The 27,912-nt window shown below is 35.3% G+C and overlaps 2 protein-coding genes across 4 annotated transcripts in view; one reads left to right on the top strand and one right to left on the bottom strand.

Moving 5' to 3' along the window:
- The window catches only part of RBM15 (RNA binding motif protein 15), a 7,771-nt gene extending 5,247 nt beyond the window's left edge, over positions 1-2,524 (top strand). The window contains exons 2-3 of one of the 3 annotated variants that reach the window (XM_006919619.3): positions 1,376-1,488; positions 2,152-2,524. In XM_006919619.3, coding sequence (XP_006919681.1) covers positions 1,376-1,482 — 107 coding nt within the window. In that variant the 3' untranslated portion in view covers positions 1,483-1,488; positions 2,152-2,524. Of the gene's footprint in view, positions 1-1,375 lie in introns of all 3 variants that reach the window. The other 2 variants (XM_006919620.3, XM_025052277.1) reach the window with 2 other exon arrangements.
- A 9,883-nt stretch (positions 2,525-12,407) lies between these two features.
- The window catches only part of SLC16A4 (solute carrier family 16 member 4), a 29,739-nt gene continuing 14,234 nt past the window's right edge, over positions 12,408-27,912 (bottom strand). Inside the window, exons 5-8 of the mRNA XM_025052284.1 lie at positions 27,303-27,821; positions 25,447-25,658; positions 24,260-24,353; positions 12,408-16,122 (exon numbers count right to left, since the gene is read on the bottom strand). Coding sequence (XP_024908052.1) covers positions 15,965-16,122; positions 24,260-24,353; positions 25,447-25,658; positions 27,303-27,821 — 983 coding nt within the window. The 3' untranslated portion in view covers positions 12,408-15,964. The remainder of the gene's footprint in view (positions 16,123-24,259; positions 24,354-25,446; positions 25,659-27,302; positions 27,822-27,912) is intronic.

The following is a 27,912-nucleotide window of genomic DNA, read 5'->3' on the forward strand; positions in this document are numbered from 1 at the left end:
TTTAATAGGCTGCATTTGGCATGCTAATATGGAGTAGGCACCTGTTCAGAAACTAATGTAAGTGTGCAGTCTGTGCATACGTGGGGTCAAAGTACAGTTTGGCTAGATACATTTTTCCAGTTTAAATCTCACTAACCATTAACTTTTGAATATATTTGATAAGATGGCTGGACAAATGATTTTGCTCTTTTAGAGAGTGAAGTCCATGACATCTAATTTTATGATAATCCAAAGTGTGGGGTTTTTCCCTTTTTCTTTTCTCTTTTTTTCCCTTAAGTTGATGTGACAGCTTACTGAAGAGTACTGTGGTTTTTGCTCCATCTTTGAATCTTTATCTGACATCGCAGCTTTTGTTAGATTTGGGAAATTCGTGCTTCAATGTTTATGAAACAGTGGCTTGATACCATTTCTAAATGTATGTATTATAAATAACTAATTATGTTTAGTTTGGTGCTTACTTACAGAGTGCCATCATTTAGGTGAATCTCTTATTTGTGTTGCCCATTCTGTTGTGCAGGTTTATAATACTGGTAAACTATCTAAACCTTCAGAATGGAAAGAAAGCAAAAGTCCAACATTGTCTGGTTCCAGTTCTCAGTAGTCACAATTTCATAATCTCAGCATTAGGTGTTCTTTGTAACAACCAATTTTTTTTTTCTTAAAAAAAGCTTGTTTAGTTGATGTTTCTGGAACTCAGTTCAAATGAATGGAAAGACAATTTCTTCATGATATCATTTAATGATTTATTAAGTATTACTGGTGAAAAACATCAAGCTAATTAAGACTTAGATCATAACTTAAAAGCTTATGGAAAATTAAGCATTCAGCTCCTAACCAGCTTTTAAATGTTGGTTGTAACTGGGATTCTTATAATTTTCCACACAAAAATTTAAATTCCTGGTTTAAGATGTATACTTTGACTGTTAACTGAACATAGAGTTTTCCCTTTAAGAATTACATCTTAAAATGTCCATCTGGGTGGTATAAGCTTTTGTCACATTTTGAAGGTAATATATTGTGGCCCTTCTTAATTAGATTATTTGCGATACAGTAGTAAAAGTAAGGTGTGCGTTTGTTGCTTTCAGAGTCAAACACTGTTTAAGTTTATTTAAAAACTATTTTATGAGCAGGTTTTTACTGACAGTGCTATTTTTCAAAAAAATTTTAAATTCACTTTCTTTTAGACAGTGAAGTTGCTGCTCATTATGCAGGTATAGCTTGAATTGGTTTGGGTCCATATAGGGCCCATTCACCCAAAACTCTGTAGTTAACAGAATTAGGAAATCCTCTTGAGAAGAGGGTTTGTGTGACCTTTCATGTGAAAAAAATCTTTGGAGAGAATTTCTGGACACTTTTTTTTCTGTCTCTGCCACAGTGCATGGTTTTGAGGTAGGAGTTCGGTATGAGAAAAAGAAGAGAAGAGAAGTGGAGCTGACCTTGTTAACATCTGGTTATAGTGATATTCCTAAGGGGAGAAAATGATTGCAGGTAACCACAGTGAACTGTCTAGCTTAATGAAGAGTTTTCTATGTGTGATTTAAACATCATTGAAAGTAAAAGCCCTAAAGTGTTCTTTGGCTGTTTAGCAATTGTTTGTATGAATGTTTTTCTTAAAAGAAAATAATAGCTGTCTTTGGTAACACAGATGAAGGTGGATTTTTAAATGGCTTTATATCTTGACCCCTTTCTACAGTAAAGGAGCAGTTCTGTATTGCTCCGTGTAAATTTCAGAATGAAAATAGAGGGGGCAAAAGTTTGACTAAACTTCATCTTTTTACAGTTTCATTTTTTTAAGTTATACATAGAATATATTGATTATAGGTTGATGATAAACTTGCTTTTTTCTGAAAATTTTCCAACATATTTTACTCAGTTACATGAGTATAAAGGGTGTTTTCAGCCCTATAATCTTCACTTAATTGCAGTCTTTAAAAAAATCCACCCTGTTGTTCTACTTGTTATTTGTTCATACAGTAAATTCATTTCAAGGTTTGTGCCAGTGGGTATTATTGGTGCTTTTTGAAGTCAAGGTGGACTATCCAGGAAGGTCTTGTTAATGTTATGTTCATCTATAATGGCATAGGGGAAATATATATATTTTTAATATTGTAAACATTTGTACTGAATAACCTTTTTTTCCCCCCTTGCAAGCAAAACTGGTGAACAGCGGATGAAGATACGGAATTCAAAGCTCTAATGGACCTTTTTGAAGAGAAGTTGTGGCTTATGTGGAGTTTACATGGGCCTCTTGATGGAAGAGAGCTAATCTGTTTAATATTTGTGCATTTTACTAAAATGGCAGCTTAAAGTTGTGTATCTGCTATTGTGATGCCAATGCCGGTGTTTTAAGTGGAAAAAAAATGACCTCTTGCTTTGTGCTGTGTACACAAGATTTCTGGAAAAGTAAAGAAAAACCCTTTTTATGGCTCACACAGCTTAAAAGTAGCTGTCACTCAAACGTGCGCTCACAGTTGAGCTGCTTTTGTTTTATTCTAAATAAATTGTTTCTTTTGAGGAAAATGTTTTTCTGCCTGGAAGTGAATTGACGGCAAACCTTTGACCCCTTTGTTTGCAGCTGAGGGGTTACTTGCTGCTGCTCAGATCTTGTATGTCTTGAGCAAGAAGCAGGGAGACCATCATTTTGACTATCGCGGTGTGTCAATTCTGAAGGATCACTAGTGTTACTGTGACCCCTTTGTTTGCAGTGAAGGGGATCATTCGCTTCTCGGTCCTCAACTTGATGAGGAAATGGTGCTGTTTGCTGGCACGCAAGAAGCCGGGGCAAGCACCGTTAAGCCTCACCACAGTGCACGAGTCGGGGGCTTTGCTGGTTTGAAGAGCCGGAGTTGCTGAAATTTAAGTTTTGATTTATTTTGTTCACCCATCACGTTTGGCCTTAGTTTCATTTTTAATTTGAAGAAAAGTTTGCAGTTGCTTTATCTTGCACTTAACATTTGCACCAAATTGCCAAAAGAAGGAGAATGCTCCGTTTGCTTTTTAAATGTTAATGATGATGATGATGATGATGATGATGATGTTAATAAAGCCTTTCCTGACACATTTGAGGAGCTCCTCCATCTCCAGGGGCTTCTTACCAGATTTATGCAGTGATGGGTTTAGTTCTGAATGGATGAAGAGTTCCTGAGAGCTAGCGTTTGTAATTAGAACCGTTACTTGGTATCTGTGCCATATTTGACCTGTGGTTCCACATGCCTTGGATGTGCATGCACCGTGACGGTTTCATAGGTACGAACGCACACTCAGGCCCAGTCACCTCGGTTGGTAGTACAGATTGTGAGGAAAAAAAATGGAGGCATCCTTAAAGAGGAAAAAGTGTTTGCCTTTAGTTCCTGCATTATCCTGCACAGGGGCTCCTGAGCTTTGGAAGCTGTTCCCAGTACAGGAGAACAACTCCCCTGTTTGCAGCAGGAGACTTCGGTGCACAGTGACAACGCTGGAGTTCAAGAGGAAGCCAGCAGTGCTGCACCAGTGGCTTCAGACACCATTGTTTTTTGACAGTTTTAAACTTAACTAGTTGCAGACGAAGACCACCTTGAAATGCAGGCTTGTTGGGCTTGTTTTGAATTTTAACCTCGGATGGAAGAGCTCTAGTGCTGTCTGTCTCCATGCGGGATGATGATTACTTAGGCAACAGGTGATTATCAACAAAGGATGCCACGGTTTTACTCTGCAAGGTGGTGTTCCGGTGGCAAACAGCTGTATAAACTCTTGTAAACAGGTAAGAGGGTTTTTAGAGGTCAAAATGCATTATAATTAATAGGGTGAGGGCTTTTAATGTTTGGGGCATTTGTCTCTGGAAGTCTTTAGGTGCTCTGCTGCCGCTACTGGCTAACTCCCTTCACAGAAGTGTTTGTTGTATTTATAAAATTCCAGGCCAGAACTTTTGTTCTATTTGATATTTCTATTTTTTAAAATTGATTTTAACCTTTGAAAACGTTCTTTTAATGTGAAGCCAAAGTAATAAAATCCTGGCTATGGATTTGGGACATAAAGCCTTGATGTCCTTTAAAATTTTGACATTTTCCATTAAATGTGACCTTTACCCTTAGTGGTGATTTAATGGTGCTGGAAGAATTTACTGCTGTAAAAATGGTGCTCATTACAAACACTGATTTCTAAACTTCCAAGTTAACAATATTATAGTATATAACAACAAAAAAAAAAACGTGTACTAACTAGACTAAGAATGATGTAGCCAAAATGGTTGGTTTTTTACCCTTGTCCCACAAGGAGATTGTAAAATTAGGCAGCTACAACTTGAGGAAGTGAATAGGCAATGTTGAGAAAAGTCTAGCCTTTGCTCTTAACCATCATTTTCATTTCCGTTTTGTCTTACAACCCTTCTGAGCCCTTCCAGCCCCCCCACCCCCATTAATCAAGTTCGAGGCTTTGGCAGCTTAGTATAGTTTTTAGTTTATAAAAACTTATACACAACTTAGGTTTCTTTGCTTTATTTTAAATGGGGTCGAAATTTTTTAATAGGATTTTTCTTTTTTGTGAAATTTTTGTTTTTCATCCCTTTCCAAAGGGGAAAAGTGAAGTACAGTGGTTTTTGGGGTTTTTTTTTTTTTTTTTTTTTTTTTTAGGTTCTCAGTGTGTCATATCTGCTTATGAGTTGGCTGCCATCTAAAGTTTTGCTGAATGTCTTTAAATGTCTTATACCTGTTGAGAATGTCCATTTCCAAGGTGTTTTCTCTCTCTGGCTTATTCACACTGAAAGCCCATTAAGTAATTTTTCCCATTAGTAAACATATTTTAAATCGCTATAGCAATTTGAGAAAGATTATGTTACGCTCTACGTATTTGTGCATATTCGGTGTCTTTCTAAGATCTCAGGCTTCATCTCAGAATAAGCAGAAAATATTGCAACAGTCCGTTTATTTGTACATGAAACCATATGCAAAATGAAAAGGTACACAGTATGACAATTTTTTGAAACTACTCATTAAATTATTTCCAGCTACACCATGAAGGAAAAATTACTAATTGGGTTGACTATTAGATCTAGAGTTCTGGTTTTATAAATTAGAAACTGCCCTTTTGAATTATTTGTGTGCTTTCTTAGTGTCTTTTAAATGATCTAAATTTAGGGTTCTACTTTAAAGGAAATACATGAACACCTCTGAATTGACTTGTGCTCATTCATTTTGAAAGACTGGCTGTGAGTATTAAAATTGAAAATAGAGATTATCTTGATTTTGGAAAAACAACCTAGATTTTATAAATTGCCACTTCTGTAGCTTAAATACACTGTTTTTTACAAGCCATTTACCTGAGGCAGTAAATTTAGTGCTTTGGCTTGTAGAATATCTATTTTTCTTTTTGCAATAGGATATCTGACGATGGCTTATCTAATCACCACCTTTATATCCCAGTTCACTCTCTTTAAATTTCCCTGGTTAAAAGAGCCTTTTACTTAACTTGAATTATAACCTAATTTTAAATTGTTAGCAGAGGAATTTATTGAATAACAAAATTCTTTTAAACCTCAGACAACATTGTTCTTAACAACCAAGAAGAGATTTCGACCTTGTAAAATGACTTAACGTGTTTCTACCTGAATTCTGTAATGTTAAACTTGAAGGTAGGGTTTCTGTATAATCATTTGAATGTTGGTTGTATATTAAGAAGGTGCTGAGCATATAGCAGATAATATCAAATAGTCTCTGCCCCTGTCAGCAACTTGTACTCTAACTAGGGAGACTAAATACAAACAGGTAAATAGTTATGTATCAGGGGAAAAGTTTGGTTTAAGACAACTATAGGATAGATGTCACAGGCCAATATTTGATTTGATTTGCTAATGAATTGTTACAGATGAATGGGTATATGAGTGCGTATATGAATAGGTTACTTTAAGCTAGGATGGTCAAGAAAGGCTTTACAAAATAATCTGTTAGTTGGAGAGGATGTATAATGGAGGAGGGAGGTTGGGGTTGAGATGTCAGGCAAACAAGCCTGAATAATAATCTAGCAGCTTGTTAATCGATGGAAAAGATGCAGGCCAAAGTCTGGAAAACTAGTAAAATGGCTCAACAAAAATGGAATCCTGAAGAACAAGCCAGTCTGAGGAAGGTGGGAAATGAGGATGCATAATCCTCATTTGTTGAGGCATGTTGATATAAGGTGACAATACTAGTAATAGCAATAATTTATTAAATAGCCCCTTCAGGCCAAAACATTCTGCCAAGTCCAGTGTACACATTGTCTTATGTAAGTCTCACCACAGACCTTAATCTGTTAGCTAGTGCCTGAGTCAGAATTCTCACCAGGCCTTTGTTCTGGCTAGGGCTTTTGGTCACTACTGTCATGCCTCACTTGTCTGGAGGCTGGATGGGATTAAAGCTGCAAACTTGAGAAACTTTCTGGGCAGTAGATTCCACATTATAGGGTGTATCAGCATTTTAGTTCTTGGGAAACAGGCCCTTGGCTCCAACCCCAGACTTTCTAGGATTTGTTAGGGCTATGGCCCAGGAGTCTTTGTTCTTTTACAAGCTCCCCAGGTAAATTCTGATGTATTCTGTCGGTGGCCACATGTTGAGCAACACTGGCCCACAGAGAGTAGGTTGCTGAAGTGTGTACTTGGAGTCATGTCATATTTAAGACATGGGAAAGGGAGATGGTGAGGGAGCCAGAGTAGTGTTCTGTCTCAGAAGCTGAGAGGAAGAGCCTCCAGAAGACACATTCAAAGCTGTTGAAGAGACAAGCAGAATGAAACTACAAATGCCATGGAATTTATCACTTAAGTGTCACTTAACTAATATTTTTTAGTCATGTAATTATTTCTCCAAGGAATTTAATGTAGCTTAGTATTTAATTTTGCCTTATAAAAGTCTGTGAAGAAGGGCCAGTTTTCAGTTTATGAAACGCTAGAGGGATGCCAGAAAAGTTTTGTGACTTGGCTACACAGCCAGGAACTGAGATATCCTTGCATTTTCAGATATTAATCTAAAAATAACATGACTGTAGTCTAACTTAAAATTGAAAGTGATTCTAGGATTAAGTGTGTATATATGTATGTACACATGTAAGTTGTTTTCCGTGAACGAACCACCACCTATCTACTACCTTCTAACTAGGTTACTAATAAGGTAAAGACGGAATGAAATTACAGGTACAGTGCATCTTTGACTTACACATGGTTGAAAGAATTTCTGTTTTGAGTTATCTATACTGGGTTTGTCTTTGATAGACTAGCTAATTCTTTAAATATTTAGGTACCTATTGTATACCAGGCATTATTCTAGACCTTGGAAGCATATTGGTGAATAAAACAGACAAGTTTCTCTTCTCATGGAGCTTACATTCTGATGCAAGAAGGAATTAGTAAACTATGAGTTAGGACCTTGTTGCCAAGGATAAAGAGTTTGGATTGTATTCTAAATTCTGAATGTAATGAAAAGCCATTGAAGGTTTTAAGCAGAGGAAGTAATGTGATTTGATCAAGATTTTACTACCTGTTTCAGGAAAGTTAACTCATTTCCTTCATATGTCCTTCAGTTATACCCAAGATCTAGAATAATGCCTGATACATAATAGGTACCCAAATATTTGAAGAATTAATTAATTAGCTACATTAATCGAAGACAAACATAGTATAAGTAATTCAGAATAGGAAATCTTTCGCCATTTATTTACAAATCAAAGATGCTATTTCCTTCAAAGATAAATTAGCATTTCAGATTCCTGTAAGATTCAGTATGTTCTTCAGAGATCAGCAGTGTTCCTTATTTAAATAACATAATAGAGATTTTATTTCTTCTTCAGAATTGTTGGCCACCCTGAGGTTTCAAAGCCACATTCCAGTACCTCATTTTCTCAGCATGTCATTTCTTATTCTCTGCTTTTAACAGACTGTCCTGACAGTTTCCACTGTCATATTTGGTCTCCGCTCTAATACGCTGACCATGCTTTCATAACTTACAATTTCGCTAGTGGTATCAAACCAAACTTGCTTATTGAAAATCAGTTAGGACGGTCTTTCTGTGGAGTGGCTATCATCCTATGCAAACCTAGATACGTGTGTTTAAACCATATTTAAGTGCTGAATTGGTATCTGACCTTTGTCAGGTGACCAACAGATTTCCTTTTACCCAGGAAAAGGACTTAATTTTATGCATATGCACGTTATTACTTCTGTGTCCAGAGCAGAACTATTATTATAGGCAAAATTAACACACTGAGGTGCTATATACATATATAATTTTTATTACATATTTTAAGGCATCTTGAGAAAATTGATGTTCCATAAAACTTGTATTTCAGCATATAGAAGTTAACAATAGTTTTACCTCACTCCCAAGATAAGCATCTAGTTTGTGTATATTCTTTATGTTCAGAAACACTTCAGTAAACCGGACTCCTTAATTAGAAATTTTCTGTATTCTATAGCAGAGGTCTCAACCCTGGCTACACCATGTCACCCCTGAGCAACTTTTTAGCTGGGACTCTCTCAGAGATTCCTTTAAATTGATCCAGGTCAAGTGCAACTCTTGCCAAGTTTTCAGTATTGTTTTTGTTTTGTTTTCAGTGCCCCAGGTGATTCTACTGTGTAGCCTGGGGTGAGAATCGCTGCTCTAGGGACAAAACTTAAACATATATATTCATAAATAAACACAACATCAACCTCTTAAGAACTATTTGAAAATCAAAACCAAAAACTTTCGGAGTATAATTTGGGTTAAGTGTATTGCTTAGTCTTCTAGAATCCTTGGTGTTGAAAATGTGGTCCTCAGGCCAGCGGCATTAGTATCACTCAAAAGCTTGTTAGAAATGTAGAATTTCAGGGCCCCACCCCAGACCTATTGAATGGACTGAGATCCCCTGGTGATTTCTATGTACTTTAAAGTTTGAGAAGCACTGCTTTAGATGTGGATACATAAATATTCTGTATGGAAAGAAATAGATGATTAGAATCTTATCTATTATGAATAAGATTCTCAGATTTGTGTATTAGTCAATGACATTTCCTTTAAAGCATTTAAAAAACATTTTTAACAAGAGTAGTAGGAACAAGAGTTCTTACATAGTGAGTTTCTGGTGACCAGAAAATGACCAGAGGTCTCTGCCACCAAGATGGGGGTGAGGGTAGTTACTATTGCCTATCCTAGTTGGTTGGTTCTTGATTATTTTGTTGTGCTTATATTTTTTTCTCTCCTCCCTACTCTGTTGTAGTCCACTCTTTTCATTGTTAGATAGAACACATTTTTCTAGAGATACAAGATGAGGATATTTGAGACGCTGTGTTTGCTGATAGGTGCCCCCAAATTTAGAAAATTTGGTATACCTAGATTTAGAGCTTTCTATAGAAGAATGGATATGGATGATTGAGGCCTAATTGCCTTTATTTTTTAATTGTATGATAATAACTTCATAAACTGATTTTCCTCACATAGCAATAAGAATGAAGAATTATTTTATATTCATCTTAAAAGTTCACAGTGACAATATTTTAAATTAGCTTTAAATTAGCTCCAAGTTGCAATATATCAATTTAGATACAGGGATGATATTTTTAATGTTTGTTTTTATCATAAAATTCTAAAATACATTCACCAAGCAACCATGTTGATAGCAAATGAAAAACTACAGCAAGATTATTCTCATATCCCACAGTTTTTAAATTTTTAAATTGGCATATGTGTTTTGAAGGGATTTTTCGTCAAGCACAGCAATGTCAGCATCTCTAGAAGACTTTTCTAAGATTCATTTATGATTTATAGATTCCTCCTGAGACATGAGAGGTTTGTTTTTAGTGGAGACTTAACCTATATCCCCATTATTTCTCCTGACAAGTTTCATTTGTGAAGTTTACCCTTTTCAGTGTTAAAATTGTACTGAAAATTCATTCCACAAAATGAATGGATTTATCTGAACTTAAGGTTTGATGGTTGAAAATACTTTATTTCTGTGATACAGGAGTGCTTTTTATTTTCTTTAATGTAGTAGTTTAAAGGTATTTTGAACCTTCAAAGACACTTTTCCTTCTGTTTGCTGGTCCTTAAGTTTAAAGATGTCTGAATCCCTAATAAAAATTTAAAAAATATATATGGTATTGGCTCTACCTCCTCTACTTTTTTTAATAGACAAGTTTAAAGGAGGGAGCATTTCTAAGTACAGTAATTGGTTAAATGTCTTTTTTTTCCTCCTGGGTTTCTTTTTAGGAACTACTGAAAATCAGAAACCTATAGCCGACTTTGGGATATGGCTTTATTATTCAACAACTAAAAGATGAGTTCTAATTGGCAGACTTCTGGCACTGGCACTTGTCCTCCTGTTTCTATAGAAACTGGGTTGGAAGTCAGCTGCACAAAGGGAAAGGGTAAGTTTCTTTTAAACTCCATATTTATAAACCCATATCTTATTAACTGGCATGGTGTCAGTTTTCACATGAGGATATCCATCAATGAACTAGAACTCAAATATGAACTAATTTTCACTTGAGTGGAAACTGACATCAGGTCATTAAATATAATAGCAGGGTTTAAATATGGATTTATTTTTCTCGTGACTCTGACTTCAAATTTCTTGAAGCAGTGAACTCAGTATGATAATTCTCACGTTCAGTGTTTCTAATTTGGGGATCATAAAGTTGATTTTTATCCTTTTAGTTCTTATCCTGTTGTATGCTTGTGTTAAGTGAAATTGGAATATAGAATATGTACTGAGGTCATTTTTAAAGTTTGCATGAATTTTAAGTCTCTTCTTTGGAGCAAAGTCTGATTCTTTCAATTAGAAAACAAGTACTGTACTACTGACTAGTTTTTTAGCCTCTCTCTTCTCTTAGCCAAGCAGGATGAGGTCGTCTGTTGGGCACAAACATAATTCTCGTTCAAGCAGATACCCATTATTCGTAGAACCTAAGACACCTGCCAATTGGTGAGTCATCTTATTGCTATGGCTTTAGAGGACTATGCTGCATAGCTGGGACATTTAGGCTTGAAATTGTTTAATCAAGTACGGTAAACTCTTCTCATCTACAGGTTGGTGTATGTAAATAATATATACTAAACTGACCAGCTTTGAGATACTGAAAGGAAGACAATATTAGCTCTTGTCCTTTGAAACATATCTGTTTCATTTCCTTGGTCCTGACATATTTCTCTTTAAATATGTTGTTACAGACTTTTCTTTTCCCTGCTAAACAAACATTAATTAATGTTGGTTGACACCAACCACAGAATGGAACATCGTGGCTTTATTTCAACTTAAATTGTTAGTTTTGTAAAAATAGTGTAAGAAGTGAAGGTTAGAAATACTTCAATAGGGAAAGTGAATTCATTTTTTAAAATCTCACTTCACAAATCCCTGGTCAGTTAAAGCTTGAAAGTAGATTCTTTTAAAAAATGTACGTCTCCCTTCCTTAACTACTAATGTATATCCTGTTAGTTTCTACTGGCTTGAATGAGGTGAAAATAGAATTGAATTTGTGATTTTGGGGGGAAGGTGGTTAGAAAATCTTTAGTTTTTAGCTGCATGCTACCAAGTATCCAGACATCCAGACGTGTTCTCTATTCCTTAGTGTAAAGTAAAGGTGGCCAACTCATCCTGGTTTTAAAACTGAAAGTCCCTAAGTCCCAGGAGCTCCCTCGTTTCCAGCCAAACCCAGATAATTGGTCATCCTATCTTAGTTTATTTTCTGCATCCCTAAAAACAGCCTCACTAGGTTGTTACTGATCATTTCAGATAGAAGGAGATGTCACAACATGCTAGCTACTATCAGAATGTACCAGAGATTAGGTTCTTTTTTTGAAGAAATGATTGTCATATTTGTCTCAGTGGTCATAGGTTATGCCAGCTTACCTCACATAGAAATAAGGTATTAATTTTATTTTATTTTAAAATATTTTATTACATTATCTTTTCAAAATAAATACAAAACACTAATTCGAAAAGATATATGCACCCCTGTGTTCACTGCAGCACTGTTTACAGTAGCCAAAATATGGAAGCAACTTAAGTGCCCATCAATAGATGAGTGGATAAAGAAGATGTGGTACATGTGGAATATTATTGAGTAATATATGGAATATTACTCAGCCAAAAAAAAAAATCTTAATCATTTGCAACAACATGGATGGACCTAGAGGGTATTATGCTAAGTGAAATAAGTCAGACAGGAAGACACTTATATGTGGAATCTAAAGAACAAAGTAAACACACTAAACAGAAACAGACTCATAGATACAGAGAACAAACTGATGGTTGCCAGATGGGAGGGGGATTAGTGACTGGGTGAAAAAGTTGAAGAGATTAAGAAATACAAAATAGTCATGGGAATGTGAAGTACAGCATAGGTAATATAGTCAATAATATGTAATAATTATGTATAGTGCCAGGTGGATACTAGACTAACTGGGGGATCACTAAAAAAAATAAATAAATAAATATATATATATATTTTATTACATAATTTTTTCATGGCACCATCAGAAGTAACAGAAAACGTTATTGCTAGTTTCTAACCACATCTTGAAAGATATACATTTGTAGTTATATATTTATAGCAGTACTCCACCCCTGTCCTATGGTGAATTTTAAACTGGTTTATTTAAAAGTTGATTTCAAGGACTTTTGTTATTTTCTTTTATTATTTATGCGTGTCTGTTAAGATTATAGGTGATAAATGTGAGACAATTGGGTAGATATTTGTGACAAATGATTAGCCAAATAAGGCAAATACGTAGATATAAAGCCTCATACGAGTTGGTTCTGGCTTAAGAAAAACCACTCAAGGTTTTTAAAAAGTACTGGGCTTTGGTTTTATATTGAGGTCTTCAGAGAAACCACTGCCCAAGTTTTGTCTTATGTCTTTCTTAAAAACAGTTAAAATCAAATATTAATACATGGTTTATTTTTTCTTGTATGGAAAAAGCTAATTTTATAGTTAGGCAAGTTCATTTACTAAGGAGCTCATTTTTTGCACACATAACATCACACATTAATATGCCTAGATTGTTTGAAAAGATCACAAAATAATCATTTCAGTCCATTTAAGTATAATTGTTGCTTTTATTAAATTTTCAACTCCTAGAGAATTATTAAAGAAGAAGAGCCAAGGGCCATGATATAATGAGGAGTGGTAATTAGGTTTCAGAATTGGCTCTGTCAAGGGCTAGCTTTGTAACTTTAAGCAAATAACTTGGTCTTAATTTGCTTTTGTTCCTTATGCATAAAATAGAAGTAATACTACCTGTTGAACTTCCTCACAGGATTGACTTAGTGATAATGAGGTAATAGATGGGGAAGAACTTAAAAATACTATAAAGTATAGAGTTTTAGTATCGGAAATAGAATTTAGTGATCCATATTGAAAATTCCTTCTTTAACAACGGTGGTGTGGCATTTTGTTAAGAGTAAGAACAGCAAGAAATAGTATCTTAATAGTTTTAAATATAACCCAGTAACTAGCTGAGAAGAAAGTATACTGAACTTTTATATTCAAATTACCATAACTCTACTAAATAAAATATATGTACTTGTATATATTTCAAGGCTTACAACTTATTGTAAATTTGTAATAAATTTATGTATTGAAGCTAATAATTTAGTATTAAGGAATTATAAGTGGCCTGTACTAAGGCATTATCTTTTTTGGTCAGGTTTGGTATATATTGGAAGACCTAAAAAAAGTTAATTATCTTAATAACTACGTTGTTCTTGCGTTTTAGCAGTCATGTTTGGTTTTTGGGTACTTTGCATTTTTTCTTTCAATCTAGATATTAAAATTTTATGCCATTTTGAGCTGGAACAAATTTTTTATGACTGCTTTCAATTAAATTAGCTTCATAATCTCATGGTACTGCCAAGAAACCAGGGTGATCTAGAGAGGGAAGAACGCATACGATTTTGTGTCAGTTTGTGTTTGAATTGACTCTACTACTTACTGGGTGTTTAATTTCTTTGACCTTAAGTTGCTCCATGTGTAAAATAGTCATCATAGTATCTGCTCCTAAAGCTCGTGAAGATTAAATAAGTTATATAAAATGTGCCTACATCAGTGACTAGTATAATTAGGTGTTGGAATAAAGTTATTCATGACCCTCCTACTCCAAACACACATGCTTGTATAACTGAAGTTTAATATTTGTTTTCTTTGTCCTGTAGGGACTTCTTGAGGGAAAAGGAGAAAATTAGTATGCTATTTAGCTTTTCTTGAAACCATTCATGTATGTATGTATGTATGTATATATGTATTCAGTATACATGTATACTGAACTGGTATATACATACATCTGGGATAGCAATAATATTTCTGGATTATAGATTCTTAGAAATGTATTGACATCTTAAAATGTCCAAGAAAAGTAGTAAATGAACTGGAACATCATGAGTTAATTACAATAGATACATTGCCTATAAAAGTGTTCAGCTTCCTATAGTCTAGGGGTTATTCAGATTTTTCTTAATCCACATTACCCAGGTTTACAGGGACTATTACCATTAAGTAAGATGAAGAACTGCTCTGTTAGGTAAGGTTCATAAATCAGAATTCAGCTTGGAGTCCTTTCGTTGGTCGTACTTAGAATGTACAGTTTCCTTTTATAAGAAAAAAGAGTCTAGTTGCCCTGAGTAAAGGTTCTTTGGAGAACAATTATTGCTCAAAGGGGAAGGGGCAGGGGGTGGAGGAGAGTAGTTCCTGGGAGTTATGCTGGGCCTTGGGGAATACAGAGATGAATAAAACATCATCCGTCTGGTTGATCTTATAGACTACTGGAAATAGTTGACATGTAAGCTCATATAGTATTCTGTTGAAAGTTACATAGGAGTCCAGATGAGAGAATGACTTAATGGTAGGGGAGATTTCCAGAGGAGACGGCCTTTGAGTGAATCAGATTGTGAAAGATGAGCGAGACTGCCTGGTGGAGAAAGACAAGTCTTTAGGATGGTATTTGGTAGCAAAGCTTGCACAAAGGTATATGTAGAGAGTAGACAGTATGGCATTTTGGAGCTAAAACCAGGCTTTCATTTTAGGATTGTTCTCTAGAGGGAATAGCTATTTTAAAGCAGAGAGGATGGAAAGATTAATAATAATAATAGCTTGAAGGAGCATTCTGAAGGAGGTGCCAAAGGAGGTTGGTGTTGCAGAGAACTCTAGGTTTTTTCCTTCTTAAAATCACCAAATAACAAAGGGCTCTCTATTAACATGTAATTGCTTAGTCTGAGTGAAATTAACATAATTATTCCATACTCAAGAAACATCCATTAGTTTAAGGATCTCCCATTAAAAGCTACCTGTATAACTTTCATATAAAACTTGCAGGGTTCTGAAGACACATCTAGATATTTAGCTTGAATATTTTAGATAATTAAATGAATGAAAAAGTAATACTGTTTGGATGGGCAGGAATAAAAATTCAAGTCATCTTGAAATAATTTTTTTTCTGAGCAATTCTGATTTTTTATTACATAGCAATACATGTTTATCATAGAATATTTAAGAAACAAAATAATAGGTTACCTCTAATCAATAAGCAAAGATAAACTTTGGGTGATATGTAACATTCCAGTCACTAAACAAGGTTTTAATATTTATTCAGACTCCAGAGTTCCATCAACCAGAAGCTATATTTAATACTTCTTTAAATTAAGAAAAATGGTTTTCTAAACATGTTTTACTGACTGAATTACCATGGCACTTGAGAGTTTGGTTAATTAATACAGTACATTCTGATTTTCATTTAATACTTAAGGTAGCTGCTTCAACTGATTAAAATTTTAACCTATTTGATTAAATACTAACAAATAGCTTAATTTAAATTGCTCCTTTCTTACTACTAGACATTCTTCACAATTCTAAACAAAAGAAACCTTAAAAACTATATGGTTCACCTCATTTTACAAATGAGGAAACTTTTCTTTCAAGCTTTTATTTCCAAACTTATTCTTTTAGATTTTCTTTCATTTCCAATGACTCATTAGTTTAGCGTGTGTTTTGTTAAGCTCACAGTTGATTGCAATCCTCTTTCCTTCTGGTCAGCCTCTGCTTTTTCCATCTCTCAGCCAGTGGTATAAAGAAAAGGGAAACAGAAGAGAGGAGAAAGCATGTGCTAGAGAAGTAGAAGGAGCCCACGTATGTCTGGGTATAATCGTGTAACCAGCCTGGAAGGAAGGAATGATTTCTGTTAGCAAAGCAAACCTTCCCATCAGTCATTCTCAGCCATGAACTAACTGCCTGCCCCTCAAAGCAAGGAGCCTCCTGTACTTACCAGTCTGTATTGTGACCTATTAGAAAATAGGTTAGTCAAGCTGCTTACCTGTCTTATTTTCTATTGATGAAGTTAAGTCAGTTCCACCTAAGTTAGGGACTTAACACTCTGTGGGGAAAAAAGGTCATTGTGGACCCAGAACTCTTCTCCAGTCTTAAATAGAAGTTTGAGAAAATTAGGGACACATACAACTTTATTTGATGATGATTCTTAGAAGGCCACTGTTCTTACAAATAAAATAATTGTGCATTTACTGCTGTTTTCCAAAGAAAAAAGTGAGAGAAGTAATTTTCTTTTTTCCTTCAGTGAACAAATATTTGAGAACTTAACTAGGTTTCCAGCAGTGTGCTAGGGGTTGAGGATACAATAATGAACCAAAACATGGTTCCTGTTCTTGCAGACTGTACAGTTTAGTGAGGAGTTAGGTATTAACCATATAAATTACACAGCGATAAGGGCTATGAAGGGAAGGTTCAGGATACTGAGAGAGCATATGAAGAGGGATTGACTACTTTGTTAAGTGGGTTAAATGATGACTGTAATTTGCCCTGAAATCAGAATGCTCTTTTAAAGCAAGAATGGGAGTAGGTGTCCTGAAAATCATTTGGCTAATGGCACATACTAGAACTTTTAAGTGAAATGCTTTTTTTTCCCTGTGTGTGTGGCAAAGAATATTTGCAAGGTAACAGTATTTAAACGCTGTTGGAAAAGTCAGCCCTGTGAAAAAGGCAGTCTCAGTATTATTGTAAAGATAGAGCGTTATATGCATATTATGTTTGTAGGTGCAAACTTACATTATGGCTTTTATATTTAAAATTCTAAAAAAAATCTTTAAAAATTAAAGCTGTTATTCTCATCATTTATTCAAAAAATTTTGGTGCTATATGCCAGCACAGTTCTGGCTAATAAGGGTATACCCATGAACAAAATCAATGAAAATGTCTGCTTTTATGGAGCTTACATTGTGTCTTTTAATTTTCGTTTATATCTTGGAACATGATTTCTCACTGGATGTGTAGAGTAGAGTATACCTTTTTTTAGGGCGAGGGTGTCTGATTGTGTATGTCTATCTCCTGTCTTTGTTCTCTTAATGGCTCTGATAAAGACTGAATTTTTGTTTCATTAGCTTTATATTTCTTGTTCTTAATGCAGTGAGAGAATGGAATGTTTTATAGCCTCTTAAATTTATCTGACTTTAAGTTGGTTTTTTACTTATTGACTCCTTGTTTGATCAGTGACCTGAATGAAATCTTTCTTAGAGTTAAGCAAAAGAGTGGAGTGAAACCTATTAGGACAAGTCCTTGTATTATGTTAATTGTGATTTTATATAGATAAGAAATAGACGACCCAATCTCTCAACTCTTATAGAAATTTCTGGAAAGGGAATGTGGAAAGCAGCACTCCCTTTTATCCCTTGTCATTCTTGCCTTAGTCCTACCAGTACAGCAAGTTTACCAGTATATACATAACCTGTGAATTATGAGACAAGTATTAGAAGTAATGCTTTGGGAAAAGACCAGAAATTCTTGGACACAAGGGTAGATAATGCCACTAAAAGGTCAGGAGGGCGCAGCTAAAAATAGTGAAAATGGGTTATTGTTGTTTTTAATAAATCCCAGAGAGCCTAAAACAGTTTAAGAGAAAACTGCTTATAAGCCTTTCTTTTCACATACATACACACATTTAAAGTCATGATGTTGTTTCTGAAACATTAAAGATTAAAATTAATATGTCTTACCAGGGCAGGGAATCACTCAGCTGTTTTAGAAATGTTTCCATGTATTTCTATGCAAAATGTAATGAAATAATTTAAGTCTGTTTCTCCTATTTATACTTTTTTCTTATTTATACTTGATACTTGAGATATTACTATTTTTTTATTCTAAGATCCAGTTACCATTCAGTAGGATATTAATGTGCAATTGAGTATTTAGTTTTAGGATTTTATTTATAATAGCAAATACGAGGTGAAATGTAAGACTATATTGTATTATTGATTGTTATGATTTGTCTCATGAAAGTATTAGCTGCCATAATCAAGCTTAGATTTAAGTGGCTATACAGGTATGTTAAATTTGGAACTTTATTAATATTGAAACATCTACTGTATTTGGTTGGAAGAGTTAGCTTTTCCCCACCACTGAAAGTAAAAGAATACTGTATATTTGGTCTAATTTTATCAAGTCTCTATACTTTTTTTGTAACAGTATGAAAAAGCTGTGTGCAAATGCACTTTCAACCCTAAATAGTTTAATACTTCTAAGTATATATTTTTAAAAGAAATTGTTGATAGTTCAAAAGCCATTGTTTTCTAACTACTTTAAATGGAAACACACACATAGATGGTCGTTCAAAGACTGGATTCCTTTGTGGTCCTAGCAAAAGCATGGTGAATGGCAGAGAAAGTTGTGATTATGTACCAGCCGTTATCCAGGAAAGTGTGCGTGCATCTGAGTGTCCACCCCATGCTGAGTGTTATTGTATGTAGCCAACAAGGTGCAGACTTCTTAAGCTGCAGTCCCCTATAAGCTGTCCTCAGTATCTCCAGACTGCTTGCATCAGATACACCTGAAATGCATGTTAATTGTGTTTTGGGCAGGAATGTCTAAAAATTTTCCTGTGATCATTTAAAACAACTAAAGAAGGTAGGGCTCAGCTTCCTTCAATAGTTTTGCAAACCTTCTCTTACAGTCAACACAAAAGGGATTAGAATAATCTTTCAAATTTGATAATATAGGATTTTAAATTTATTTTTAAAATATCAACATTTTAAGACTATTTAACATCATTTTATGAGTTAAGCCATACATGTTTAAAAGTTAGTTTAACATCCTGTCTGAAAAGTATTCATACCTGCAATATCTCAGAACTTGATTGTTGAACCGAGCTATGATTCTTTTTTATTATGATTACTACTGTTTAGTTCACTATTGGTCATCTTATTAAAACTTAAAACATACCCAGAAGGCCCTTAATTCCAAAGTTGACACTAGTTCAAATAAATAGTTGAGAATACTGTTGTAAGTTGTCTTGCTGGTTGAACCAGCTGATGGGCTGCAGCAGAGTGGAGACTTCCAAAGTATACAGAGACAGTGATCTTTACTCATCCATGGGGTTACTGGAGCCACTGGCTAGCTGTTACCAGCCATGTCATTTTACTTCAGGTGTGCTGTGCAAATGTATTCTATATGTGCCATGTTGGGAAAAATCTTGGGAAACATTGTTTAGCAAATTTAAATCTTAGTGCCTTTTAAGACAGGAACTCTCTGAAGGCCCCATAATAGAAATTTACAATAAGATTGACCGGGAGTGCTCTAAGTATTGGCTCTGTGCTGTGAGTTTTATTGAAAGAATTGTGGTCTGTGTTAGGATTTTGAAGCTTGATTCCTTGGTCTTGCAAAGGAATATATATTTGCGAAGGAAGGACCTCTTGATTTTCTTTTTTAAATCACCCTAAAAAGCTATTTAGCGTTTATTTTTATTGTTTTTATAGAGATCCATTAATTCTTGAAATGTCAAATCAAAGTAAAAGTCTGTGAGGAATTGTTATTTGCGGGGAAAATATTCACTGGATAAATAAATGATGTATATTATTTTCCTTTGCTTCTTCAGAGTATAATATATTCCTTTGGATATAGAGAACAGAGAACTTTACTCTGCTTTCTCATTTGTCCCCCACTTACCCCAACCTCTAGAAGGGATTTATAGCAAATCAAATGGTTGAGTTGTTTGTTTTCCAAATAAAATTTGAGGCCATAGAGAAGTTCTCAAATGATAGGCCAAGATGACTGATAAAACTGTAGAAGGCATGATATAAGATGGAGTGAGGACTCAATGGTATATTCGTTTAATATTGTATTCTGAAGAGGATAGAATAGAGATATGAAATAACCTTTCATCCTCATTTCTGTGAACTCATCTGTGTTAATGGGACAGAGACAAGCTTAGATGGATGAATTTCCATTTTAGCCACTGTCTTTTTTTATAAAACACAAAATTGCCAGCTTCACTCCGTGGTGTTTTTGATGAGATGTGACATCCACAAATAATAGCAAGAGAGAAATGTACTTCTCCTTTAAGAATTAGTTAACTTTAACTTAGGCTGGCACATAGTCAACATCGTTTATTTGGCATTAGAAATGACTTTCCTTGAGTTGAAAAAAATTACTTGTGAAGTACCTACTTGATTAAGTGAAACTTTAATATATTTTAAGGTCATTCTTATATCACAGCTCAGAATGTCTTCATTTAAAGTTAAGAAAATGGAGACAGGAAGTGGCTTAACCAAATTTCCTATTAATGAATTGGAGGAGGAATGCAAATTCTAATAATTCTCAATTTTAGAGGTTCTAGGCTGTTGTCCTTAGTATTAAGTCCTGGCAATGTACGTAGCAGAGTGAGTGCTATGCTGTGACATAGTAAGCTATTGAAGAACATTAGGAGACAGTCTTTTGTCTTCTCTCTGTCCCACGTAGCAGCTAGCAGGGAGCTATGCCAGTGAGTGATTTGGTAATTATTCAGTGAATATTGAGTTATAATCAAATATTTATGGTGTTTTAAGGGAGTTTTCAGAAGATAATTGTGATTGGTTTAAATACATATTAGTGTATTATATGCATTTATCAGTTGAGAATGGGTATATGAAGGAGAGGGGAACTGCATTAAGATTTATTTTATAGGCAGTTAATTTGGGCCATTGGTGGTTTTCTTTTTAAATGAAACAGCCTCTAGTGTTCTGAGCTTACACGCCAAACGCCTTTGGGTATAAGATTAGGAATTTCCCATAAATAGCTTACATCTGACTTGTATGTTGGAGAATATGGTTTTATGCTTCCTTCTTTCGCTCAAGGCACTACTTTTGTATTTATATTGCTTTCTGCAGGTTTACTTTTGTTAACAGGGGTCTACTGGAAATATAATAAGGTTTTAAAAATAGCAATACTTTTTATTTTTCCATAATCTTCCAAGGTTTCCATCTTAGTGCCAGAGTGTAGATCTGGATGCCATCTACCAACAAAAAATAGCAGTTGGGTTTTGGTGAGCAATGACATTTGGCCTGTACTTAGGTCTACTTACCACCCTGGGTCAGGAAACCTAGAGCAACCCTAAAACTGTGACCTAGTCTGAAGCAGGCCATATTATTAACTAAAATTGAATTTGTCCCTGAGTGTTGGAAAGGAATAGGAGGGACTGTGGGACAGAGTAGGCAGAGTGGTAGCTTGTGGAGGAGGTATGTGTTGGCGTGGGGGGTAATTTTTAACTTTTATCCGTTTCAGTTCCTGTCACTTTCAGCAAAGATCTGATAAAGAATTTTGTTGCTACTATATTATTTTAAATCACAGTCTTGGTTTCAAAAGTTATATATATATATATAAATTTTCTGTGCATATGCTCTATTTACATTTTTTAAAAGAAAGAGTAGTTTTAAAAAAACTCAGTTATGATTCCTATGGCTTTCCTATGCTTTTTTTCCTTTTCCTTGTTTTATTAAAATAATGCTGTATAGAACTAACTTGTTTTTCTTTTTCATTTCCATGCAGGAAGGAGAAAAATACTGTTCATGTAATCGATGTTACCATTTTTAACTAGTGTTTTGACTGAGGATTACTTTGAAAAGTTTTACTGTTTGCTAGATTGCGAATTTTAAATGCCTGTAATCTTTTATAGGAATTTCAACTTTTGCAGTTTAGTAATAGCAGATCCAACAGGTAAGTAAAAAATAAGAATCTCATACGGTTTTGAAGATATGTTTGGTTGAGGATATAATATTTTATAACCAGTAAGCCTTTTGATTGAAAGCTAAAGACAGTCATGTAACTGCCCATTCCTGTAGAGAACTAAGTGAATCTGTTTATCAGCGTTTTTGAAGTTCTTTGGTAGTTGCTGCTAGAGTCAAGTTAGGAACAGATCTAATGGCCTTTGTAAAATCCTCTTCGTCATTAAACGGAGGAATGACTTACAGGAGCAAGAGCTTACACGCCAAATGCCTCAACAGAGTGCTCAGCACAGCATTGCAGTCAGTGAGAGATCATGGTATAGAGTGCAGAGAAGGAAATTTAACTGAATTATATATTAATTATCATAATCTTGTTTAAGATACTGTGAGCAACTCCCAGACTAAAAATCTATACATAAGCTTTCAGCAATAGCCTTATCACTTCCTTTGACTTTTTTGTAGACCTTAAATAAAATTTATTATTACCTAAATAATATTCTCAGAATTAGCAGGTAAAAATTCTATCACGAGCACTCTTTATTCTCACATAAAGTGCCAGCGTATTGTGGACTTTGGGTAATTCAAAGTATGTAAAAATTTTTCGACTCACAGTAAGAAATGTACTTTATATCACATATTTATATTACATAGATATGTATGTGTGAAATAAAAGTTTCACAATAAAATGATGCACTCTGTTTTCTAATCTGCTCTGTTGTAGTCTATCCTTTTTCATTAAAAAATAAAATAAAAAGATTATGGCCCAACAAATTAATTTCAAGACCCACACTCATGGACAGCTTTTCCCTTTCAGGTATTGGGCCTCACAAAACTTGGCCTTGTCTTTTCATTTGCTAAACTCTTTGACTATTTTATTTTAAGATGTATACGAAAAAATAGAACATACAATCTCTAAACATGTTATAGTTTTGTTTCTTGCCTTTATCCTTTGAATAAGATATTCTGTGCACTGGTATTTGTTACCTCCTATACTTTTGGCTTAATAGACTTGAAGAGTTCTAGAGTGTCGTTGGACAGCCAGTTGAAGAAGGATTAAGACTGGAAAAATGCATCAGCAAACTGTATTTGAGTTCTTTTCTGTGTCTCACTGACTAGGCACCTCTGGTGTTTGGTCTCTTTTTACTGGTTTCTATATAACAATTCTGGCTTGACTTTAAAATTCTAGACTGCTCTCCAAGTATGAAGTGTAGGCCAGGTTAGGCAACATGAGAAGAGATGCGTTCATACATACAAATAAGGAGTTGGTTGCATATTTGTATAAATATTTCCTTTAGAATAGGTACACGTAAACTAAACCTCAGAGAGTGGCGCATTTTTTCCCTTCTAGCAATAATCTTTGTTATTAGGTTTTTATACTTTTTCTTTTGATATTTGCCTTTTCTAAGTCTTAAGTCTATATAGAGGTACAAACCTAGTTTTTAAAGAAAATGATAGGCAAGGTCAGATTCTTTTTCTGTCTCACTTTGGGACTACAGGCGACAAGAGTAAGTTTTAGGTAGAATCCCTTTCTGTGGGGGATGGGAAATGCTGTAGTAATTTGTACACTCAGATGCATTGACTACTATAGTGTGAAAGATTCTGACGTTTAATCTGTTCCCTAGAAATATTTCTATGTGAGTAGTCTGTCTTTTAATAGCCTCGGATTAAATGTTCAGCAAGCATAAAATGTCCAGTTAGGTAAATAGTGTAAAACAACACTTCAGTCTTAAAGCTAACTTAAGTAATCAGGGTTCCCCACAATTCTGCTCTACTTGTATTTAATGTTCACCATATATCCTTTCCACAGAGATCCTGGCCTATAAGCCAAGTATCTTCCTACCTTTGGTACGATAGAATATGAAGGGCCTGCATCCCTCTTTGAAAGTAAGAGATGTTGAGAAGCCCAGGAAAGCCACATGGCACATCTGAAGAGCAATGGGGTCAGGCTCGCAGCTTTCAAGCTCTATAAAAGTGACTCCTGTTTAGATAAAAGATGGTAGTGGTTCTTTTTTTTTTCTTTTTTAAGCATCATAGGTCTTTTAAGACTCTGATGAAACTGGATTGTCTCCTCAGACAAGTAGACTTACATACAATCCCTGCTCCAAGACACCGAAGAGGATATAAAAATCTGCTTAGCGCACATCTGTTGAATTAGCCCTCAGATTCTCCTGGACTGGGGATGGAGTGTGACAGTTGGTATAGGAGCAGCAGAGATATCATCAGTTTCTTTTAACCTGATATTGTCATTACATGTTACTATTAATCATGGATCAGCATTTTCTTTCATTTGCTCAGAATGTGCCTAAGCTCTTACCTGCTATAGGTGGTCCAGGAAGGATAGCTATACCAGCAAAGAAAAAGGCGAGTCCATAAAACCTGTGTGTTACAGACTCCTCACACAGATCAACCTGTAGAGATTAGAATTCAGTGTTAGCCAAATTGAAGATGAAATTCAGTAAGAGCTACAAAGGGACAAATACTGTTTATGTCATCTGAAGCTGTGAACAGTTGACTTCTGAGGTAATTTGGATGACCTTTTGCCCTGATATTGTGAAAGAGCTGAGGCAAACAGAGAACAAGTTTTTCACTTGGCAGGCAGTGTTTTCACTTTGTCAGTAAAGAACATTGGTGTTTGTTTCTTTTTTAGCCTTGGGTGTTCAGGGGTACTTCACCAACTGCCCCCACCCCGCCCGCCCCCCCGCCCCAACCTCACTGCTCTTCTCTATTAGGAAATGGTATTTACAATCTGAGCCTACAGTGGTATAGTGGTATTCTTGAATCGGCATGGGTACCAACCATTGGTTTGTAAGAAATCAGATAACACAAAGAGTTGATTTCAGCTTTAGAAAGTTTGGCTTTTGCCTAAGCCTCATATGATATCCTGTGGCATTTATGCTAACAATTGATATCAAGGCCAGAACTTTCCCAGGGATTCAGTTCCAACATATTGGAGCTCTAGTTCCAAGAAGAACCCCTGGGGTTCTGAGAAGAGCCCAGAAGTATTTGTATAAGTGTTTCCATCCCATTTGGGTACAGGACTCTAAGTCAATTTGGGGTAAAAATGGAGAAGAGTTTAAAAAAAACAATGTCCCAAACAGAACTCTCAACAAGAGAAGCCACACTGGTCAAGGAGCTCCTTTTTCTCATGGGAGAACTGTTCAATATTGCATCTTAGAAGGAGCCAAAGAAATTTCTGAAGCTGGAGGAAAGAAGTGAACAAAAACCTAACCTTCTGGGAGACTGAGAAGCAAAACCAAATATTATCAGTCCCTTTTTTGCTTTCGTTTCTTTCCTGTTGCATGTGGTAGTCCTCTCATCATCCCTCCCCGCAAAGCGAGATGAATAACTGGATGGGATATAGCTGCAGGGTTTCTGAGGCCGTACGGATGATATTTTTAATTATAAAGTTAATAACAAAACACTGTTCTGCTTGGGGGAGATTATTTTCAATACTTGCTTGTCCTAACTGGTTTAACAATGTTAATAAGTGTGTCTACTCACCAGTACAGGCATTATCAGTGCCAGGTGACCGCCAGAGAAAATGGCAGAGAAGATGGTATAGGTCATGAGTAGTGGAAATGTGGTGGCTAAAGGAGCAAACAGGTTAGTGATGCAGCAGCCGATCAGGTAAGACTTGTAGTAATGATACTTTCTGATCCAGTTTCGATCAGCAATCCATCCAAAGATAATTTGACTGACTGACTCAGTGATACCTGGAACAATTTTGAAAAGGTCTTATGAAATCCTAATTCCAATTTTCTAGCTCCGTTGAAAAATGTAAATGCCTAAGGCATCTTTTCCTAAGTAATGTGACTTTATCTTGAGGCTAGGACATATGAGGAAAAAAATGGTTTCATTTGTCTATCCGTAGATTCTGTCAATTACTTAGGTATTCCAAACACACCTAACAAAATACCAGAAAGACTCCTGCAGGGTTGGGCAGAAGACCCATCGGGTGCTTTTTCTTGTGTTTGGAAAGTTCATACCATGGAACTGGGAATCCCTGGTTACAGAGGCCCCTGGGCTCAGGAGGCCTTCCTCAAGTCCGCAGGTGAGGAAGTAGGATTTTTAAAGACTAGTAGACCTTTAGGTCAGTGTCCTGGGGAAGTCATGGTGGATGATTGGAGTACAAATAATAGTCTTATTGAAAAAAAGTAGATGTTGGAACTTCTTCTTAAAATCGTACATGAGGTTTTAATAATTGAGCCCTCCAAGAGGTTATTATACTTAAATTGAAAATATATAGGAAGTTTAGAAATAGATCATATTTAGAAAATCGAAACTGTGGTATAATTGGAATAAAAATCTAAGAACCACATAATAACAAAATATCCTTTATCCTGTTATAAGGTAATGTAGCAGTTAAATTCTGAGAGATTTTCAGGTACAGTTGTTTTATACTTCAAATTTTTTCTATGGTTCAAACATAAAACAAATTGCTCCACACACGAAGAAATAAAAAGTGCATACTACCATTTCTATATTTTTAGTTATTTCCTAGGATATACATTGAGTCTTTATGTTATATTCTTTGGTTCCATTTTATAGCTCTAATCTGATCTAAATTGATACTACCAGACATTTTAGTGAAAATCAGTTTAGCTATGTATTTGTTGTGTATGTATACACAAGCTTTATTTGACTGAAGCTGAGTACCTTTACAGTTGGAAACAGGTGCGGTCATAATAACCTTTGTAAGGGTTTGGGATGCTGAGAATTTCCAGATAATTAGAGCGAACCAATTCCATTTCATCCCTTTTCATTTTTTTTTTAGAATCCCTCTTTTGTCAGTTGAGAATCTGTTCTGGATCAAGCATCTCGTTTTCATACATTTTTATACTCAACTAAAATGATCGTTTTTATTTTTAACTTGTATACTAATTTATTTTAAATATCAGCCAATCTGTTAGTGACCAGCCTTAAGAGGTATATTTATCTATGTTATATTACTTCAAGGGGAAAAATCCTTAGCTACAGATTTTTATAGAACATTATTAAATGCTTAGAATGGGCCAGGTACTATCTCAAACTTTGCATGTATTACTTGTTGAATCCCGATAACCTTATGAGGATAGGTACTAGTATTATGTTATAGATGAGGAAATTGAGGGATAGAGAGGCAAGTTATTTGCCCAAGTTTGTATAGCTAGGAAATACAGAGCAAAAACTTGAATCTGGGAAGTCTAGCTCTAGAACAAATCCTTTCAACCCCTGCACTATGCTATCTTCCTAGGATTTCTTTTGCTTCCTGGAGTGGCTGTTGCCACTGAGTACCAGCTTTTAAAAATGCAGATAGACACATTTGAAAAATTACTAAGACCTTTTTGTTCGTTTGAGGTTGAAGTAGGCTTTCTTACCAGCTATAGAAACGAGGTAGGAGGCGTCCGTCATGTCAATTCCCAGTGTTTTGGCTATGGCTACTAGGTGAAGGTTAGTGACCAAATATGCCAATCGACTAAAGAGTAAAGACCAGGTAAATATGCAGAAGAAAGGATTCTTGAAAAGAGAGATAAAAGAGAGATATTGTTTACAGCTGCACAAAACAGCCTTTTTCTCAAAACTTTGTTCATTAGTTGTTAGGAGCAATCTGTTCCTGTCTGGCCCGTTGTTGAACTCTTTGTTTTGATTTTGTGAGTCAGTTAAACTTGCACTGGGTTGTCCAGGCTTCTGTGTAGTACAGTCCCTGATGGTAGACTCCTGTGGCTTGTTGCAGTGTGATGTTTCTGCCCCGCACTCTGCCTCTGGACCACTTGCAGATAAACTGCTACCTTCATCTTTAATATCAGAATTGCTGTTGCTTGTGATATGGATGGGTCTTAAGAGCATACTAGTAGGTACCAAATTCAGTATGATAGCTCCAAGAATTATAAGGGCACCTAAATAGAAAGAAATTGAAAAGTTGTTAAAAATTACCTGTCTCATTTCACAATACTCTGTGTTCTCAGGCTCAGATGAACCCCGCCACTA

This window comes from Pteropus alecto, unplaced genomic scaffold, assembly GCF_000325575.1.
Source record: "Pteropus alecto unplaced genomic scaffold, ASM32557v1 scaffold106, whole genome shotgun sequence".
Classification (NCBI taxonomy): Eukaryota; Metazoa; Chordata; class Mammalia; order Chiroptera; family Pteropodidae; genus Pteropus; species Pteropus alecto.